General features: G+C 42.0%; 1 protein-coding gene across 1 annotated transcript in view; it reads right to left on the bottom strand.

Moving 5' to 3' along the window:
* Positions 1-20,517, bottom strand: part of LOC128443121 (metabotropic glutamate receptor 4) — a 112,882-nt gene extending 92,365 nt beyond the window's left edge. The window contains exon 1 of the mRNA XM_053425877.1: positions 20,050-20,517. Within this exon, the coding sequence (XP_053281852.1) occupies positions 20,050-20,493 (444 nt within the window). The 5' untranslated portion in view covers positions 20,494-20,517. The remainder of the gene's footprint in view (positions 1-20,049) is intronic.
* Positions 20,518-22,294: the final 1,777 nt, after the last annotated feature.

Genomic DNA, 22,294 nt, shown 5'->3' on the forward strand with positions numbered 1-22,294 from the left:
GAAAACAACCTAACTGTCAAGCAGTTGCCGTAACATTTTATTTTTGTCATTCTCTCTGATACAAGGTCGCTCTGGTATTATTTTTGAATATGAGATGTTTCCATGCAGTTTCTGAATTTCCATCGTTTCATTCACTGTGAGAGAGAGCAGGGGAAACAGAGCAGGGTTTGTTAACTGAGCCTTTTGTCTGACGTGCTCCATGTTGTCATCATTATTATTAACAAACTTTCCTGCAAGAAAACAAAAGCAGCTCATGTTGACCAACTTGTACATTTTTAATGTACATGTGGAGGCTCCACACCGTAACACAACCCTAATTCAGATATGTGAAATGTTACAGTTGTTGACTGACAACTTTGCAACACAAGTTCTAGTTCTTAACAAGAAAGAAAGTCGAGCTGTGCTGTCTAGCAGATCAGATGCATGAATAGAAATCAGAAATAGGAAGTTGCAGACACTGACTCATGAACAGGTGCAGATGTTCTCCAGACGTCCTCTTTGAGGAGATTATTTTAGGATTTAGCAGAAAAACCGATTATCACTGTCTGGGATTGTCAGACCTCTTTTCTAATGTGGCTCATTTTACTGCAGAGCCTTGAGTACCGGCTGTAAACACATCCAACATTTGGTTCTTATTAAAGTTGATGCTGAGCTCATTTAATGTTTCAGAACTTTGGATTCACCGTCGTTTGAACTTTCTTTGAGTTTTTGCGTTTTTTTTACTCTGATTTATTTTATTCTGCTCAGTTTCTTTTAGATCCTCTCTCCTGCACTCAACAAGACACTTAAAACCAAATGAGTTTCCCTCGTCAACATAGAGTACTTAACTTTTTGCTATTTCTCCGAACTGGAAAAAATGATTTGCAGATGTTTATGACACAAACTATTGTTAACATAGGAATGAAATGGGCTCCGAAATCTGATTGTCTGTTAGAGGATAATAAGTAGAATACATTCCATCCTAGACACGTAACTAAGTATGAAATCAAGAAGCCTGATCTTGAGGCTCACGTGTTTAAACCATGGAAAATCAAGGTTAGCTGGGAAGCAACTGAAAGCTAAATTTTTTTTTAAATGTGTCAAAAACATGAAGCTGTAGAATGGCCCTCAGCAGAGCAGTCCCCTTAAATTCAATTGGGCCGCACCATCAGTTCCTTAAATCCAAGACAAAAGAAGTCCTGGATTGTCCCCTGATCCAGATTCGCACCAAATTGAATGGGCTCTTCCCCTGGTCCGCACCTCCTTCCTCCACCTGCGGACACGCTCGTTGTTTTGGTGCAATCTGTCTTCCAAACCAACCAACAAACCAACTCACACACAGGGCTGACAACATCCCCTTCTTGGTGGAAGTAGAAATACATCCACTCCCCCTGCTCCTCCTGTTGTTTGCAGAAATATGTCACGTCCAGCAGGATTCCAGCAGCACGTCATCCTGCCCGACCTCATCAACATTCACGAGCTCATCTTAATGCTGACATGCAGAGCCTTGAGCAGTGAGGAGCCCCTAACATGCAGCGTGTTGGCAGGACTGACAATCAGGGGCAACCTACTGGGAAGCTGCTTGTTTTCTCTCGACCTGCAGCCTGTTTACTTCCACTTCAGTTCAGTGGAGTTGTGTAGTTTTCCATATCTAAAGCAGTGATTACTGGGTGTTGACTAAATGTGACTGGGTAATGACTTGAGGCCTCACTTTGGCACTTTAGGTCGATTTTGAAGTGACGCCCATATGTGTTCCATTCCAAAAAATCTGCAGTTGATCAAAGTGCTTTAATAATAGTAATAATAGTGCTATAATAAAAGAAGCGACAAGAAAAAAACTAAACTACTGTAAAATAACATAAAATGAAAGTTTCAAAAATGATGATAATGTATAAAGAGAGTATAAACATACTTAATGACACTTGAAAGCCTGCAAGAACACTTCAGGGTCTTCAGCTTAGTCTTTAATGTATCTAACCAAAAAGGTAAACTGTTCTAACGCTTCTGAAGGGCTGGAGCAAGTGATCAGAGGATCTGAGAGATCGGGGGAGTGGGAAGGGGCCTGAGGAGTGTCGGGGTTTAAGCGTTAAGTAAATCACACACTTCATGACGGGATAACTGACCGATCGATGAATGCATAATGTGCAAAGTGGGCTCATTCATGTAGCTCGTGGTCGGCCAAACCATGTTCAAGTAAACCCCACTTTAAACATTATTTAAACCCTCATAAATAAGACCTGGGTCCCGTTTGATAGTGTGATTTACTCTTTCCTCTCATCAGGAGGCCAAATGTACCGACTAATTGCTGTAATAGACCACGAGGCAGTTCAGCCGCGGGCACACAAGGCACAAAGATCCCGTGTGTTTTAAACAGGGATTTAGTTTGACATGTGGGTTATTCCCCTTTTTTCTGATATTTCCATTCCAAGTGTTAACCTCACACAGATTCAAAGTTACGAGGGAAAAGGCTCAGATTTTACATGGCACATTTCACTTGGCTGTTGCTCTTCAGATTTTGTAGCCGTGTAAACACGCCGGTCAGCGCAAAAAGAGACTGACAAATCCACAGCGCCACTGAATAATTCAAAGCACTCCACCATCTATTCATCCTGCCAGCTCTTAAAGCCTTTGACTGCACTATTGATCCGTGTGCTTTGGCTGTACCCCATCGGATGTGTATTGAATGATCAAAATCAAATGAACAAGATCGGTCCCCTCAAAAGTTTTAAGGTGTTAAACTGATACAAGCGGGGGGAGAAACATCCCGATATCCTTAAAGGCTCAGGTGCCATTGTCAAATTTCTCAACACAAACTTAAGTAGAACGTCTCTTGTCATTCAGTGGCTCTGAAATGGATCTAGGGTAACTTTTAAATGTCCTTTTAATATCATGGGATTTGAGTCCCCTCTGAAAACCCCTTAGGACCACTTAATCCATTTTAAAGCTATTAAGAACCTCTTAATAAATAAAAAAATAAAAGAGGTAACAGGGTTATTTCTTTCTTTCCTGTGACAGACCTTAAAAAAGAATAAGTCTGACACTAATGGAAAGTATTCTTTAAATTTCAAACCACTTTCTGAAACTGCTCTTTAGAGTCGAATGAGAAGATTTCAGCAGAATAGAACAATACAATTTAAACAAAGATGTTTGCACCATCGACTTATGACAAATTAAAGTGTCTCTAAATGTTCTGATGCTTTAGGGGTTGACTCAGGATCATGAAAGTCATGTCCCTGTGGGGTCCAGCGTGTCCTAATCTCCCGTGTTCTGAAGCATTTTAATCATTGATAACCAAATGTGCTGCACAAAAGGGCACACGCAAATTACATTTCATTTGCATAGATTGCTTAATCAAATTAAAATCCATCCCACAGAGACCAGTCCAATAGAATCTATTAACAGCATTGTCTCAACACCAGGTAAACAAGTGAGACGGCCCCGCTCTCATTGGCTCGACTCATATTACCAGAGTCAATCGATCTAAACTGAGTCTCGACTAATTTTTCAATCTTCTCCATGACCCCCCCCCTAAAAGTTGTGTTTCTTCTTCGGCAATTTCACCGACACCTACCCGTGCAAACTGAAAGAAAGAAAGGCGCTGCTCTGCAAACCCCAATAGTTGTTTTTTAAATATTTTATTACTCCTCCTTTTCCCGCTTAACTTGCAGAAAAGAGAAGTGGGGCCATGAAAAGCATTGATAGCAGATGCACTGTGCAGCAGTTATGAGACAACAGAGTGGGTCGAGTGAGTGCCTAGTAGTTTTCCTCCTGCTCAAAAATCAAACTGTGCCTGGCTAATGTGTGTGAGCAGTGCGGGCTTATTGCCTGAGTGTTTCAATCTAGTCATTCCTGTGCGCGCTTTGACACTGATGCCAACAGACGGTTAACTTCTCCATGTGTAAGCAAACTGGGCTTTTCCACCCGAGGCAGATCTTTGAAGTTTTAGGACCTGCAAATGGAAATACGGGCGAAATATCGGCGTAATGCTGTTGATGTTGCTTTTCCAAAGACTGACGGCAGCATGAAATATTCAGAACGGGAAGTGAATTTGCTGAAAAATCATAAAACTCTACGAACTGTGGAAGCACGGGACAACGTGACAGCTGTTCATTACTCTGTCAGAATTCATGGTTAAATCCTGGTGCAGTTGCAGCGATTGTTTTATTGATACCAATGACATCAGTCCGATTCTTTATTAATCAAATGGAAGTGAAGTATGTTTTACACTGGTTGTCCTGTTCATTTCTCTAAACATAATGTAGAAATAAACTTGTGGGGGTGAGTGGCACGGCAAGGGACAGATGGAGCATGCAGTTCAGTGTGGGAGAGTTTAACACGTGATCACTTTTCTTTCGCTACTATTTACAGATTTTCCTTGAACGCCTCATTTGCAGGTAGCTTGGACAGGTGTGAGAATATGTTTTCAAGTGTTAATGTTAAAGTTCAGACTGAGTGATTTTATGCACCTGTCCAAGTAACTTATGAGGCCCATTGCTTGTTAGGTGGAGAAACTGTGGCTCGTGTGCAAAGTGTGGAAAACACAGCCTCCCTGCATGTTGAGCTCATTTTCAGTTGTTTTCCATCGTTACTTTATCTTGACTTATTTCCATTCCACAGACATTACAGCTCAGCCTTGCATCTTCCTTCTGTTTGAGAACAGACTCAAACTTTGAACCGTGTCTTCCTCTCCACCAGGACTCCGTGTTGTTACCAGTTTCCAGCAGTGCAGACGCTGTTTGACATCTTTCTTTTACAAGGAAGGAATTGATAAGTTTGGTGTTATACAATTCTGATGCTTCCGACTATTCTCAACTGGAACCAGTTCCCAATTCGCATCATTAACTACAGCTGCAAATGCACATGCACTTTCCTCTGATTTACCTGTACCTAAAACATATATATCCCAGTTTCCCCCTTTCTGCATTACATTGCATATTGCAATTTGACACTGGTAATTTTGCATTTCACTTTTTACTTCACTATTTATATCTTTTATCTTTTATATATTTTTATTTAGATATGTTTATGTCTAAATAAGTGTTAGTTTGTATAAATATTCGAAAAAGTGAGTAAATAAGAGGTAAATATATATTGTTTTTTTATTGCTTTTCTTATGTGTATTGCATTTATTGTGTTTTTATGTTTCTATGTTCATTGTATGCACCAATAACCAGAGCAAATTCCTGGTAGGTGTAAACCTACTTGGCAATAAATACCCTTATGATTCTGATTCAGATTCAGATTTAGCAGTTTCTATAGTGTACCAGAGTTTCTTCATGATTCAGGATCATCCACAGATCTTCCTGTTGAATTGTCTTGTTCATTTCTTTGGTAGGTTTCATTAATCTCTCTTGCGAGGTGTCACTTTTCAATGCTTAAAAACTCCCCCCCCCCCGATAAATGTCCACGTTCCTCTTATTGTCGGTATCATCACTGGAGTGTGTGTCTCTTTGTCACATGCAATCCATATTGTTCATTAGCCTGTTTGAAGAATTAAATTACCAGGAGAAGCATTCATGCATGAAGCACATGTGATGGATGTGCAGAGCATTTTGCTGAAACAGGTAGTCGGCCACTTCTTGTTGTGTACTCATTAAAAATGTCATCTTTTCCTGAGGGACTCCAGGCTGCTTTGAAAACCTGTTTTCCCATCATGTTTTTTTCCCCCAGTAGACACATTAACACCATTTGGTCGGGACCAGAGCTGCTTTTACAAACATTTAACTGAAGTGTATAAGAGGAGGTGGAAAAAGCAGCTGCACAATCAGTGAAGGTGTCTATATCACGATCTGATGCCTCCATTAACACTGACCAGTTGATTAACTGGGAGAACAGTACACTGGCAGGTAATGTATTCACCCAGTCGATGGTAATGGCTTTTACATGAGAGTGTCACTGTCTGCACAGGTAATCTGTTTTGGAGGAGACACACGCTGTTAAGAGACGGGAGACGGGTGCATGATTGTTTTTTCTTTTTTTATTATAACGACTGCTTTTGTTCATAAAAAGCATTTTCACCATTAAATGGATCAAACTGCAGCTTCTTCCACAAATCATCTCATGGCTTCAACTTGGATAATTGATGTGAACCACGTTATTGTCTTCATCCGACATATATCAACCATATAAGACATATTTATCAAACAAAGCTTCCTTCTCATGTTGCGCATAATTACCTGCATCCTTTAATTGAATATAATTATATACAGTTTTGTGCCTTCGGCTGCTAAGTTGCTTAAAGTAAGGAGTGTGTCTTACTTTCACCGTGAGAGCTGTCACGCTCACTAACAGGAAATCTGTGATGTAATGCCTTTTCATTTTGCATGCATAGACCTTATATACATATATTGATATTATTCAGAAATTGTCAATATTAGATAGATATAAATTAAAGATAAATCTGCAGTGCAAGAATTGCCATCTCTTAAAGCCAGGGTTGGTAATCTTGGAAAAGCAAACAAGAGCAAGCTAGACTTAGAAAATAAGTTCGGTACATCCCACTGCTGGAAACCAACGGTTCTGTGATGTGCTCGTTAACTTCTGGCTATCGTCTCTGCTTTAGCGGTGCATGTCTCTGTGGTCACGCACAGTAAGACAACAGACAGGGAGCAGGCAGCCAGGCTTCGTGACGGGACAGGTATCACAGTCATTCGGTCCAGATGGGTTGTGATTATTAAATTTCTACGAGGGCCTGAAAACTGTCTGTCTTTTTTTCTATTTTCTATTTTCAAAGGGTTTGAGAAACTACTTCCCAACCCAACTTTGAATATTTCAAACACAAACAATAAACCCAAAGTGACATTTCCCCCTGATGCAGTCAACAGACACAAACTATGTGTGTCAGCAGTATTGTTATTCATCACATATCAATGAAAGAATTAATAGAAATGTTAATTTTTGCTATGCTCATTCACGGATGTCGATTCCTCTCACACAAGCTGTAATGGCACAGCGCCTCTGAATGACTTTGGAACACGTCCATCCACTCGCTGTGTTCCTCCCCGTGTCGATATTGCTCGAGCTTTAAGTAACGCTCAGGCTCCAGCAGGGGTCAACGGGGTCGTGCAGATTTACCGCCTGCACTGTCGACTCTGCCGTGTCATTGAAGACACATAGGACAGTAAATCTGGGGTCACACAGGACACAGGAGGTGGTGATATTAAGAGAAGTAAATCCTCTCCCTGAATTAGAGAATTATGATTGTGACTTTGTTTATGTGTTCAAACCGCGACTCTGTTGACATTTCATTTACTACAAATCAGCAGCGTTGGGGGTGGGGGGGCAGCGAGTGTCTCACAAAACTGCTGAGGCTGTGGATCCCGTCTCAGCTCTATAGAATTTCACTGGGGAGCCCAACAGGGTAGTGACAGCCGCCCTGAGACGATATCACGTTTTATAAAAGGTCTAAATGTGGCTTTGATATGGGAAAGTGCAGCAACCATTACAATGACAACAGGGCTCCTGGAGTTACATCTGTAAAACCAGCAGAAGTTGTAAAAAAAATATTATCTGAGAAATATTTCTCATGTCGTCATGTAAAGTCAAATCTTAAGATTTGTGTCTTTTTTAGAAACGACTCCTATTCAAGAAAAAATACAGAAAACAATACAGCAAAAGGTCTGATGACCTCATACATCATCCGCACCAGCAGCGTGTTACGACCCATCGTTCCGGTTTATTGTTCGTTGACCTCAGGTGACCGGAGTGTGCCAGGACCAGAGGAGGAAGTCAGGTGCAGAACTGCATAAAATGTCTTCTTTCAGAGGAGGTGCAGGGGGAATGGATGAGCCGACAAAACAAAGGACCCAGCAGAACAATAATCACCGTTGATGCTTTTATCAAAGACCACTCCACTACTTTACATCAGGTACCCTCAGGTCACTAAGGTCTCTTCCTAAACAGAGTAGGTCTTTGCTCGTGGCTGTTCCACCATCTAAACTGTGTGTTTACAATTTGTAACAGTAAGTTTTAAAAGCTTTATATCCTGGTTAATGATGTTGACTTTGTATAAGAGAGCGAGATCAAATAATCCCCATATAGCTTAGTTTAGAGAGGGATTTTAAATGTAAAAGTTTTTGTGTTCATCTGCATCTGTACATCTGAGCCAGGACCAAGTATATTGTAATTCAATATGCTGTAATTATTGTTTAATTCTTATTTCACCATAGAGTTACATATGAACACTTCAGGATCATTTAGATTTAGTTCAGCAAATTCCACAAAATAAGTTGTTAATCCTTAGAATAAACATCCAGGAATGCATGTTTACATGAAAACAAGGTCTAATGGTTTCAGGTATTGTAAATTCCCATTGCGTGTGAAGTATTCAAATCTCAGACCATGTCCAGTAAAACAGAAACACTCATCCAGCTTACATCATTACTATTCATGTTGAAATCCACATTCACACATAAAGTGCTTAAATACTTCAGGCGTAGCCAGGAGCATGGAACCATCAGCTATAATAACCTGCATGATACTGTATGTTCCATAAGAGGCATGTTTAACTGTAACAAATTATAATATATGAGACCGAATAGCAGTGATTCATAAAAAGCACCGCAGGATATAAACACAATTTGAAAAAATGTAACACAAAATGCTGTCTGTTAAGCCTCTCATGTGAGATGACTAATTCTTTTTTATATTCCTATATATGTCAGATCAACTGCTATGGGGACATTACACTGTACATACAGTATTATATCAAACTGTCCACAGATTAAATTATTATTTATATCTCGTCTAACAAAACACAAATCTAGGTTATTATCCTCAGAGATGGAGTCAGAGAATAAAGATGTTGACAGTTTGCTGCTCGGTGGTAAGAATTTACTTGTGGTGGTAGGTGGGTGACAGATGGTCTTGCATGTGGGGGGGGGGGGGGGGACACAGACAGTCTAACCCAGGGTATTTTCTGTAGCTATGATTTATAGATGTCTCCTGAATGCCTCACATGTGCACACTTCAATTTATAGTTGGGTCCCTAAATGGCTCGCTTGCAGGGTATCTGCAGACGTTAGCGAGGCGGCCATGCACAGAGACACTGCTCGTCTCCTCTCGGTATCCACGCCATTTTTATTTCCTTTACAATACACTTGTACTTTTAGTTTTATCTTTTTATTTTAATCTTAATTCTCTACTGTAATCTTGGAGTAATCGCATTGTTATTGTTGTTTTGATAGTGGAGGACGAGGTCGACATAAGTTTACTACCTCTCGAAGACGCTGTGTCATTATCCATGTGTGTGTTTGTGATGGAAGGTCGTCGGGTCTTGATAATGCATTGATTGCAGGTTAAAGACACAAGGTGGTTGGGGGGGGGGGTTAATAAATACATGGCTCTGTCAGGGTTCATCATGTTTTGACAGAGTGAGGAAACACCAGAGATCATAATTAGCCTGTAAATTAAAATTGATCCTCCTCTGTCTGCTGGTATTGTGAATGTGTACAAGTATTTGGAGAGTGTGAATGATTGGCCTGTGTGTGTGTTCGGTCTCTACGTTAGCAGCTCGTCTCGGTGGACACTAAATTTAGACGTGAACTCATTTCATAACAAGGGGTGCCACTGTGAAGTCCTGGAAATAATCTCTTTCTTCTGAGATGTGAGGTTCCACCTTTGCTTTGTGGAAACAGCGGAAGTGAAGAAACAAATTCACAAGCCGGAGTCTCTGGTGGAACATTGGGAAAGTACTTTATACTGGAGCTACAGCCTAAAACCAGTTCAGGCACCGCTAAGTAATTGTCTGCATATATAAACATCAGCTGTCAGAGTCACTGAGACCATTTCATTAATGCTGTTTCGTGTCAGCCTATTTTTATAACCATCGATACTTTAAATAAGCAAAACAGCCCTGTTATTGAATATCCTGTCATGTTTTCTTAAAATCAGGATGTTTGTAAAATAAATGAACCAAATATTCTCGAGCTGATCAATATCCTATCATCCCATGGATCACCAGCTTTTTTTTGGGGGGGGGATCTCAAATGTGTCTCCAGTGCATGTTTGGGTGAGATTAGATTAATCAATTTAAAATGATTTCTGCTGAGGAAATCAATGGAATTAATGTAGAATTTCATTAGTAGAACTCCTTTGCACCAGCGCTGTCCTCATTAGATCTTTTACGATGCCACAACTACTAAATTACTGCACAGTGATGCATTCAGTTTTTTGGGGGAAAATGATTATGTTGGCTCTTGCATTTCACAGAGTTTATATTTTCCTAATCAAAAGTTGAATCCACATATGACATTTTCTATTAAACGTCACTTAAAGCAAATTATAACTCGGGGCCCAGAGCTTAGTGTCATTTCATTTATCTTGTTTAATGGGATTTACTGTCAATTATGAGAACCAGTCGATAAGCAGCAGCCCGGTTGCTATTGAAGTCAAAATCCCTTAATATCCTGCAGGAATCGGTGGTTGGTTGAATTCCCTCTTTGGTCCAGTTTCAGACGTATTGGATGAATCACCATGACATTCATGTTCCTCAGAGGAAGAACCCTAATGCCCTTGGTGATTGAGTTGGAATCATGGATGTGCTGTTCTGTGGTTTCCCTGCAGCGTCTCACACTTGACATTTGAGTTGTGTTTCATCTGTTGCTACTGAAGCTCAGGAAAAAGACTGTGAGACAAACAGTTACTACACACACTTTTGTCTATATGTGTTTTAAGTTAACAGTTTAAAAAAAGTACCCCTCCACTCCAGAGCTGCTCAAAGGGGAAATGTATGTTGTGTAACTGTTGGTTATCACTGTTGATGTTTTTGTTGTGTTGGCGCGTTGAAATGCCCAGTGAGAAACCAATTTCCCAACAAATCTATCCAGCTGGTTTCATCTGGTTTCCCCACTGTGCCCCCAGCAGGTTAAGATTGCAGATATCCAGTGAAAAAGCTCAACATCTATCGGATGGAACAGAGGATTCCAGTTGTATTTGATGCAGATTCCTGTTCCCTGCAGGATGATCTGTACTTGATCTGGACAAAGCAGGTTAATCACTAAATATCTGCAAAGCTAATGACAGTCCCGTCTCAGCCTCAGCTCGTTGTGTTTCGAGCAAATTACCAAACATGATCCTGCCCCTATGCTAAGCTAAGATACCGAACATGGTTGTCATTGTGTTTGCTGAATGTCAACATCTCAGCACCGACCCAGTCACGACCACAATGTTGAAAGTTTGTAATGAACTTGCCCCTGTTTATGAATTATGGCTGAGATACTGTGTTTGTCGGGGTGAATCCCAAGCTGCCTCTGACCAGAGAGCGAGGCCCTTTGTGTGACACAGCAGTGACTCATGGGAGCCTCAGTGTCTTCTCGTGTGCTGGAAGGCTGGATGATGTCCAAGCTGCTTAGCCTGAAGGCGGCCAGGCTTTCTGTGGCTGTCCCTGCTGCAGGGGAGTGTGTTCGCTGGCATTAGGCTGACGGGGGGGGAAAAAATCCTTTTAAGATCTCAGGCTAACTTTACTGTGGCTGTACGGAAAATGTTGTTATGATGACCTATTCATGCTTGTTTTGGATTTATCAGTCTACAAGAAGCTGCACGGAAGCTGCAAAATCCGTGCAGTTGTATCTCCGAGTGACATAATGCACATATTTTAATATTTTGATTTAATCCTATTGTATATTTTTACTCTTGTGCTGTAAGTTCCTGTCTTTTTCTTTCTCTTATTACTCACTTTTTTAATTTGCTTTATCTTTCCGCTTGTGTTTCTACTTTCTCTGTTTGTTATGAACCAAAACATCGAAGCAAATTCCTTGTAGGTGAAAATCTCCTTTGCAATAAACAAGACTCTGATTCTGAATAAGATGAATAACTAAGCCCTCAGAAATACACAATGAATATCACTCACAGTCGCAATCGATATGGAATCTGTCACAGCACCATGGATTACATTTAATTCAAATGTGTTTGAGCTACTCATTGTTTTCTCTTCCGCTGCTTGGAGCTGAGGCATCGGGACAGTGATGGATCTGAGGGTTGATGGTGAGATTATTCAGGTGAGACGGCTCCGAGCCTTTAAGTCCACGCTCTCTTCAAGGAAACGTTGTGACGGCTGTGCTGTGTTTGTAAAAAGTCTGTTGTGAAGACGTCAGTATCTTAAAGTTTCACAGCAGAAAACAGAGGACACAATCAAACCTGGTTGGTATTCACGTTGTTTTCCTCCCTGTGCCTCTTGGCTTTGAGAATTTCACAGCGATGTTCAGCATTTGGAAAAGAAAATACAGTTTCCCCCCCCACTTGCCAGCTTTTTCCTCTGTAGGCCTGTTAGTGCACACTAATTAAACGCCAGGAATTAGTTTGAGTGAAACTTAACATATTGAGAAAGAGAGCGCACCAGGGGAGACAGCCACACAGTCGTTTTTTGGGAACTCTGCTTGGTGATTAGCAGCAGTGGTTGGGATTGCCTACAGAGGGATTTACAAACAGCAGGAGAAAGAGGATAAAATGCTGCCAAGAATATATAAAAAATACAAAGTTAAAGAGGCTAAGGTTCTGGGCAGCCCTCAATCATATCTGTCCTGGGAGTTGACCGCCTGAGCTTGGGTGGGCAAAGTGAGTTGAGTCAGAACTAATCCTGAACTAAAGGGGAGGGGGGGGGGGGGGTCGTCTGCAATCTGCGTTTGAGACACAGCCTCATGGATTTGGTCGGCTCGCTTGTAAAAGTCAAGTTGAGGGCCCCAGATAAAACCCACAGAAAGCCCACTGGCCTGTGAACACACTGAAAACAATTGCTTGTTTTTACGGCATTTATATTTGATTCGCTTCCCTGTTTGTTTGCATCGGCCGGACTGTGTGGGAGCAGGGATTCCAGCGGCTACATGGCGTTTGAGGAGCCTGGGTGGTTGGGTTGGTCTCGGGGAACGGGCTTCGTGAATGAACTAATGTAGCGTACTGTGCACCAAATTACACTTCGCACGGAATGGGAGTGAGCTCAGTCAGAATCAATTCTCCAGCCCAGACCTCTCTCTATCCTCAATTACCGCCCAGGTCCGGGGTGCTGAGGCTCTGTGAAGGTGACAGGGCACACCTTGGGAGCCCTGGCCAGGTGTGACCAAGCACTAACAAGGAAGAATACAGCCAACGCTACACTCTGAGGAATGGAGCAGAGCAATAACTATAAATAGCGTTATTATCAATGTAAGTCTGAACACGCCAACTTTTTAAAAGGTCAGGAGTCTGCATGATCATTAAATCAGATACAAAGTTTAAAGGTCTGAGCTAAAGGAAGAGGAGTATTGGAATATTGGCCAAACAGTCTCCTTAAAATCAATCGATCAATTCAATTGAGCGATGCCACATTCTCTCACACTCATAGATAGCAGTCCTCTTAATTGGCCCAATTTTATTAATCAAAATCATTAGTCAAAAAGATTGTCATTCGTGCTCCGTGGTGATTTTGTCAGCACGGCTTAAAAATTGTGATTTCATCATGTTCATATGTCCCCTTTGAAACACATCTCTGAAGCTTCACAGCAACAAGCCACCATTTGTTTTAATGCTGCTGTGTTTTTCTCCACGATAGAAATGGCGAGATTGAAAAGATCGACGATTAACAAGTGCAAGTAAATGGCGGCCATGTGCATATTTTTCTTGAGAGCCTCTTAAGCTTTCAGGGTATCTTCACTGCAGGCTGATGGGATAATCCAACGAGAGCCCCTCCTCAACACAGTGAAACGCTGAGGGAGAGTAAGGCACTGTGTGTGCCGGAGGGCCTCTGCCTCTGTTTCTAATGAGGGAAGAGAAAGGCGGATACAAGGTCTCTGCTTCACAGCCAGCACAACAGGAGATAACCCTCCACTCTCTGCTCAGAGCACATCCTTCTACCATCTCTGCTCCCTCCACCTGTCTCCACTGCTCCAAGCTCCCTCCTCCACAAAGGAGAGACTTAGTCCTGCTCACAGACTGCGGCTGCTTGTACCTAATTTAGAGAGCTGTTGAGTGCAAGTTGCCCAAGCTCTTTGTCTGAAAGCTTATGATTGTCTCAGCAAGTCAGCTTCAACACCTGAAACAGTGCATGCTCCTGCAGTTTCTGTCTGCTGCAGTAATATCCCTCAAGCCGGCCGCTGTAGCTGTGTTCATCGCTGTGTAGGAGACACAATCAAAAGCCTGAGACTTTAATTACACTCCGTCCTGAGTATCATAAGCAACCAGCCACTAATTACCTCAAGTGCTGGTGCACTTTGCTCCTGCTTATATAGCAGTATAAAGGCCCAGCTGATGAAAACAGACCAGGAGCCGGACCCAGTGATGAAGGGATGCAGAGAGGGAGCTTTCAACCCCAATCCCTGGGCGTAAATTACGTAACAATATAGTGAAATATTCATGACACACCATGGGGACGGAATCTTGCCTGCTCTGAAGTGCTGAGCCAACACTTTGCCCTCAGCCACTCTAAGACTGCGAGGTGGATAAGGAGAGGCTCAAAGTAAGGAGCTGACAAACAACTGCAACCGTGAATCCAATTACATTATAGTCAGAAAACAGATTCCTGCTGCATGAGGATGGGAAGCAGCATCATTTCTGTAATAATAGTTAATGCATATTGTGTTAAGTTTGCATGGCTTCATGCGTCGACTCTTTTCATCAAATCATCAAGTAAATTCTCATACTCTCACAAAACACTGGGGTTATAAAAGATATATAATTATAAAGTAATTTCCTCTTTAAAATATATTATAAAGAGGAAAAGAACAATCCTGCAGACATCAATCCACAAAGCACATACTGGCTCATGCACCAGTATAGAAACTGTGTTATATGCAAAAAATAAAAACTCACCATCATCAGTTTAGCTTCAATCCAACAGCTCAGGTTAGGGAAAGAAAGAAGTTGAAAGAAGTCAGGCCTAACTCCTGAAGTCATTAGAAGTAAGTGGTGAGCAGTACGAGCCTCCACTGCCACTCAAGGGAGTCCCACTCTTCTTTTTTTTTTACATGCCTTTAATCATGAAGAAAAGAACCAGAACCTTCTGAGCCGATCCATGTGAGAGTCCAACCTTTAATTATTTGTCAATATCCTCACAGCAAGTGCAGAGGATGCCTTTAATTGCAGTGGAGGAGTTTCTGATGGCTCCACAGTGGGGCGTTTGTTCAGAAAGGCCACTGTGAAAGCTCATCATAACATTTATTGAAAGTAAAAATCTGCCCTGGGATATTCTTTTGTTGTTATTGTTAGACTCTGTATCTTTGAGCATACCTGCTCTTCGTCCACCTGACTCATCTTCTACTTCAGTGAGTAATTACCTGCATTTCCCACAATGCCTTTGGCCAACTGCCAGAGAATGAGCATAATTTTTTTCCCAAGCCACCAGACATTCAAGCACCAGAGCTGAGAGAAAATGAAAACTCAGCCAGATAAATGACCAATTGCACGAGAACAGCCCCTCCTGGTTTGCATTTAAACAGCTGCTGAGGCTCTCCATATATATTGTGGGTAATTGTTTTTTTTAGGCAGTTTGTTTTTTTGTGCAATAGCACTGCCAGCAGCATTGTCACCCGTGAGACAATTAAGTTTTATGCCTTAAGTAAAATGCAATCAACAAATCGATTTTTTGTCTCATAAGACTATTCTACAAAGAATCACGTTACTAAACCAAATCCAGAGAAATTATACAAAACCAAACAATACAATGAAGTAAAGTCAAATATAATACAAGTGAGTGAAACAGTGAGGATGCTGGATGGTAGATTAGAGTTAAGTTCAGCACACAGGGAACCTTTTATCATGAAAATACAGTTGTTTGCATGAAGATTAAAGATTCAATGATGGAAACAAGGACACAATGACACTCACACAATGAGTGATATGCATCTAGTGCACTTCAGTTAATGTAAAGGCATTGTAGAGGATCTATCTAATCCATGTGCAATATCATCTTGTGACCTGCTCTGCTGTTAATGCTATTAAAAATATTAAACCCTCTATTATTCTTTTCACCTGGGGCCACTGCTGGGCCCCATACAAATCACATTTACATGGCTTCTTGTTTCTGCATCAATGTGATTCATGAAAAGACGTTCCGCCTGTCGAGTCCAAAACACAAGATAAGTGGATTAAATGTGTTTAAAGCTTCCTGGTTCTTTGAAATTTATTGGAAATGCTGCAGGAATAAATATCTGAAGAACGATGTTTCAAGAAAAGTTTTCTGTTGTTCTAACAGATTTGTATCATTGGGTCTGTTCAGTACACACTTGTGCTCAGTCAGACGTAAAGAATCTTTCTTTCAGATTTTAGCTGTACGAACACTCACTGTCCATATACCTGATTGGACATGAACAGGACAGTATGTGCTGTCAAAACCTTGCAAGAAGTTGTGCTGTTGGGTCATTTTGTTGTTTCAAAACAAACCTGAAATGTTGACAGGATTTTGCCTGAGCTTTTATGTACTGAATGTTTTCTCCTCCCTGTTATCCACGAATACAAGTGGATGCACATGCTCCAATACCTAAAAGCCTCTTGTCTGCTTCCATCTGATCCCACTGCTGAGGATAAGACTCAGACAGGATCTGCTCATTGTGCATTAGTGCTGTGATATGCAGAACCTCCTAATGGTCTCTCCCCAAATCTCTCAATGCTTGTATCATGTCAAGGACAGACTGGAGATTGTAGGATTGTATTCAGAACAGGAAAAGACCATCCATTGTTTGTCCAGCCCAAGATATTGACAAACTCTCTAAAAACCTACTCCTTCTGCGAGGCTTTTACATCAGTACCACATATCAAAGTGTGTCAGCTAGAGATGCTTTTTATCAACCACCTCTTGAAATGTAGTGTTTCCTGCTTGGAGTGAAGTGGCAGCATCTTTTAACATTCTCCTCCGTCTCTCAGTAGGATTTGCCAGTTGTGCTCAAGGCCCTGTCAAGGAGGCTGTTCAAGCCCACAGGGCAGATCACTTTAAGGCCAATGTCCATCGAAAAAAGCATTCCTGCTTCGGTTCATCAAAGACATATCAAAATCTGAGTTGTTCTATGCTCACAAAACTCTTTCTTTGCCTAGGAACAGAGAGTATTGAATGGTGCAGCCCTTTAGAGAAGAAACAAAGTAAAAACATAAATAACGTATTACCACTGCAGGATATGGCCTACTGCTTGGAACCCACAACAAGTCATTGGCTAGATCCCGTGCAAACCAAGAATGTACACAGCACAATTAGCTGCGTGAAGACGTCTCAAAGGTTTGAGAGTGGACAGTCCCTCATCTGGCGGTCCATGTAGCCTTCCCAAGGTTTCTGGCCGCATTAATCCAATCTTGGATTAGAGAGTTGAGGAATAGCATAAGGAGAGAGGGTCAGTGCATGTTTGTAGGCAAAGCACTGCTTCGCTTGGAGTGTTATGCAATGAGGCAGTTCTTGTGGGAGGTGTGTCACTAACCTATTAGCTCAGAGGTAAGAATAATACGAATACGTGATTGATTGCCATGATTGTGAGGACCATTCAACCATTCTCTAAATCGCACAAGAGAAATGATGGTGTTTGTGACGCCTGGATACAGATGTCAGCCTTGTGTCAGACAGTTCATCTAAAAGCGCAGCGATGGGGTGGGAGCAGCATTTATTCTGGTTGACTTGTGACATGTCAGTCGGGCTTGTGATGTGATGTATTGTGCTATTAAACCTCTTGTCCTCTGCTGAGCACTTAGTCAGCCCTTGAATAGCAACAGGGGGGTGAGACATTGTTGAATCAATGCCACAGGAGGGGATACAGGCCTCATCATGAAAATTCCCTTTTTAAAAGATGTAGCTGGTGTAAACAGAACAAAGGTCCCATATGGTTTTGTTTGCCATTTGGAGGCTGTAACCATGTTGCCTGCTACTCCACTAGTCACTACATACTCAATGTGTTACTGACCGGGAAAGTAAAGCTATCACATGCCTAGTGTCTATAGAGCTAAATAGATTAATATTGATCACATGCCTATGTTTTAGTGTCTCCCCAAAAACATATCCATTATGTTGATCACTGACACTCATAGATCCAGGGTCATTAAATAACTACTGACTTGTTCTTAAAGCTATTAGAAACAGCAGCAGCTTTCAGCCCACACATCTGACAATAATCTTTTTGAACCTACTTTGCAATCAGGATTTCCTACATCAGTATTATGAAATATGGAGTGCCCCAGGGCTATATTATTGGTCTTCTGCTTTTCTCTCTGTTTTACGTCTTGGCTAAATCAAATGCACACATGGAATTCATTAAATTAAAATGAATTTCCGTTGTTACTCTGATGAGCTTAATTTTCCTGTAAAAACTAATGACCCTTCTTGGATTATCCAAATTTCGAAGCCCGCAGGTCTACTCTGTCCCCGTTCCAAAACTCAGATACAACTTAGATACTGGTCGTTGTCCTAGCTGAACATGAAAACCAGTTTGACTAATTTACATACAAAATCCTAAATGGGCATGACCCGTCATATTTCTCTGTCCTATGCTCTTTGCTCCAAATACAGGGATGTTGTCTGTCCCCACGGACGCCAATCCACATTAGGACCTTTCCCTATAAGGCCTCTTTCCTCTGGCACAACCTCTCTGCTGAAATCAGACTGCCTGACTTCACTGAGGTGTTTAAATCCCAAATTAAAACTTAGTGGCTTACGCTCTCACTTCAGCCCAGGTAGCTCTTTCCTTTCTCCTGTAAGCAAATCCTTCTCAGTCAGAATGAATCCATTAAACCTAGAATGTACATTACATCTCTCTATTCTCTTCTCTCAGTCCTCTCTTTTCACTAATGCTCACTTTGCTGGTTGATCGGCCAACCTAGAACTTCTCTCCTCTCTCTCTTGGCTGTTAGTCTCTTATTCCAGATGTTTTGGATGTGGCTCTTTGCCCTTCAGGAGTCCCAGCCTCCTTGTTTCCCTTTCCGTCAGTTTGTTTTCTTCTAGACTTGGGATTTTGTCTCTTGTATGTTTAAATAAATCGGTCATCTTGGATAGGAGGTCATGTTGCTTACCTGGTGGCAGCACATGGAAGAGTTGTTCCATCATCCATCATATTTGTCATCCTAATAGTCCATGCTGTTAATGTAATATGTTCACTCAACATCAATTACACATGTGGGAAACCCTTATCCGTTACTTACCCTTCGGTTTCCTCAATTTTTATCCCATTAAATGTTTTTGGGGGAAAGTTGTTCCATGTTTGATTTGAGGATCCAAGGACAGAGAATGTAACTCTATACAGATTATTAAACCCCTTGAGGAAAATGTGGAATTGAGCTATATATATAAAATAGGACTCAACTAAACTTGACTGTTCATCCAAAATGTTAGATCAGTAGGTTCATGAAAACAAAAATACAAAGACGATGTCCACACTTGTATTTGTAGAGCGTGGAATGTTTACAATATGCAGTATAACCCCAGGCTTTCATACTGCTTCATTCTGACGAGTGCCGGGGTAGCACAAAATAAAAGACAACCTGTTTTGACACAGACCTTCTGCTCATTAGTTCGGTTGTGTCCTGTAGTTTGGTTTGACAGCACCGAGCAGGTATTACTAAAGTCCTGTCATTTATTGTTTGTGTTTTGCACTCATTTGCACATCACATTTGCATATGGTGAGCCAGCTCATGTAGACGCACCACGTTCGGTAGCAGCACAATGAGCTCGACGGTGCCATGCATGGCTTCCCTGAATTAATTAGGGGAAGGAAACACTAAGGACTTCTGGCAAATTAATGTCATTAGTGGGAAGAATAATGGTGCAATGATCAGCGGCTAGTTTTTCTGGACGGTGGGAGAACGTGTCTGGAACGAATGTGATTTAAGCCAATGAGGAAAATAAAAAGGTCAAAAGAAAGGCAATAAGAACATGAGCTGGGTAATACTGAACACAAGGGTAACCAATGTATGTGAGTATGTGTGGTTTGTGTGGTGTAGTAAGATGATATAAGATGAAAACTGAAACTTTGCCCTCTTTTTATTATATGTCGTGTAAATTAATTATATACAAACTGAAAGTATGATCTCCAGAGTTTATGTTCACTAGAGGGGATTACAAGAAATAGTCATCCTCTGCAGCCAAGAAAAAAAAGGTGTATTCATTAGAAAGTATATGATGGTGGAGAAACTGACCTTGAAGAGACGCAGTATGTTGGCTACCATGATGGACACGGAGCTGGCAGATGCACCGATCACTCCCACCACTCTCTCAGGCTTAGTGATGATGGGCGGCCCTCCGCTGAGACATTTGACATCCGTCGAGTCTTTCTCAATCAGCGCCTGAACAAATGTCAGTGACTGCTCCAGAGCGTGAGTGTCCCGGGAGCAGGTGTCCAGGATGCGGGCCCCCAGAGTGATATTAGGCAGCAGCTCAATGTCATTATTGATTCGATCCAGGGCAAATAACATGGCCTCCAGCCTGTGGATCCCTTTCTCCTTCTTAAGCTCCCCACAGGCTTTGCCGTCGTTCCCCCTCGCATGCACTGGGAACAGTCCGCCCAGAGATATCTCCCCATCAATGCGTATTGAATTGAGGTGTGTGTGGCCTGGCATTTTCGGCTTGGCTGCCAAGGCCATCAGGAAATAACAAGCCAGCAGCAACACCCAGCAGCAGGCACCTCTACAGCCGCCAATGCACGTTCCCTCAAAGCCTCCTCGCAGAGTCATAATGAAAGACTAAATCCGCATCCAAATACAAATTCAAGTCCTTTGAAAATGAAAGAGGAATGCACGCATATAACGGCCCGCACATGCAAATATCCGGAAGGTTGGCTGCGATGTTTTTCAGAGCACAGTCGTCTTCAGAAGCTTCTTCTCATGGTCTCTAGCTTTAACACAAACTCGGTAAAACACTAATTATGCAGCCTCGCTCTCTTTGTCTCGTTCCCTTTCTTCTTTACTCTTTGTGTCCCAGTCTTTTCCTGCACCTGTGAGTCGTGCCTACACTAAACTAAACAGTGCAGGGTGAGCTGAGACCAGAGTCCACAGAGAGCGCACTCAGAAGACAGGAACAAAGCTGGGGTTTGCTTCTCTTCTCTCCTTCTCCAGAACTACTCGGTGCATTTAGTCCTTCTTCAAGCAGGCAGAATGTCAGGGGACGAGCCAGTGGGCTCCACAGCAGGCTCCTGAAAAAAGAGAGGAGAGGTTTGTGAGACACTGAAGAAACAGCAGTCAGAGCATCCACTGGAAATATAGGAAATTGAAAAATAAAATATATTAATGTACAACACAGTTGAGATACAGTCTCATGTGTAGTCTCCCACAAATTCCCACTTATGTCGGTGGATATAATATAAGCTGCTGTCATGATCTCCATATTTTAATTTACATCCTATTCCAAAACCTCACACCACATTTGCATTGGAAGGTCAGAGTTCCAGTCCGGCTTCTGAACCCTAAAATCCCGGCATTAATAATATGTAGACCCAGCACTCCACACAGGAAATCTGTTCTGTGTTGCGCCCATGCCTCAACTGCTTTCAGAGCACTGCCATGAATTATTTCTATCTGCCTTGAGCATAACGGATTCGCTGCTGCTTGGCACCGCTCCACAGTCTTCACAGCCACTCACTGCTCTGCTCATGTAGAGCGTCTCCAGAGGGTTTTACTCCCAAAAAAGTATGAAATAATATAGTAGTAAATTAAGAGCATGGGATTCTGATAATCAGAGACGAAAGATTCCTCGAGTGAACCCCATCTGCTCTCTGTACCATACCCACAGTGTGTGTGTGTGTGTCTTTGTGTGTCTTTGTGTGGTGCATGCATGCACATGTGGGTTCTCTCAACAGTAGGCCGGCTTCATCCATAGTGCCAGATGAACAGAGGGGTGGATATGGCCACAGTGAGAGAGGCCTGCAGCACTCTCCATCTCTCTTTCCCTCTTTCTCTCTCTCTCTCTCTCTCTCTCTCTCTCAGTCTTTATTGCTTCTGTATGTCAACATGCAGACTCCCGCCGTTTTGCAGCAGGAGGACATGAAGGGCGAAAAACTCACAAATGATCGGAAAGTTGTGTAACATTGCAGCAGCTGTGGAGCCGTGATATTTTGCAATTATTTGAATGGGGCTGGAGGTGCAGCGCTGGCAGTGATGACTCTTTTTCTCTGTCTCACTTCATCTTCTTCCATAACGTTGAATACACATTTGGAGAACCACCTCTGTGAGGTGTCAGGAGATTTGTCACAACTCATGAATTATACACACAGCTTTGCCATCTGCTAAGTCACGTGTGTGTGTCTTTACTTCCTTACTTTGGACATCAAATCAAATAGTAAAGATGCCCCCCTCTTCCACCACACAGTCGCCTGCCTTGTGCTGCTTCTCCCATTCTGCTGGGAACCAAAAGTAGATATTTATATCATCCTGCACAGATCATCCCCTT

This window comes from Pleuronectes platessa, chromosome 6 (genome assembly GCF_947347685.1).
Source record: "Pleuronectes platessa chromosome 6, fPlePla1.1, whole genome shotgun sequence".
Lineage (NCBI taxonomy): Eukaryota > Metazoa > Chordata > Actinopteri > Pleuronectiformes > Pleuronectidae > Pleuronectes > Pleuronectes platessa.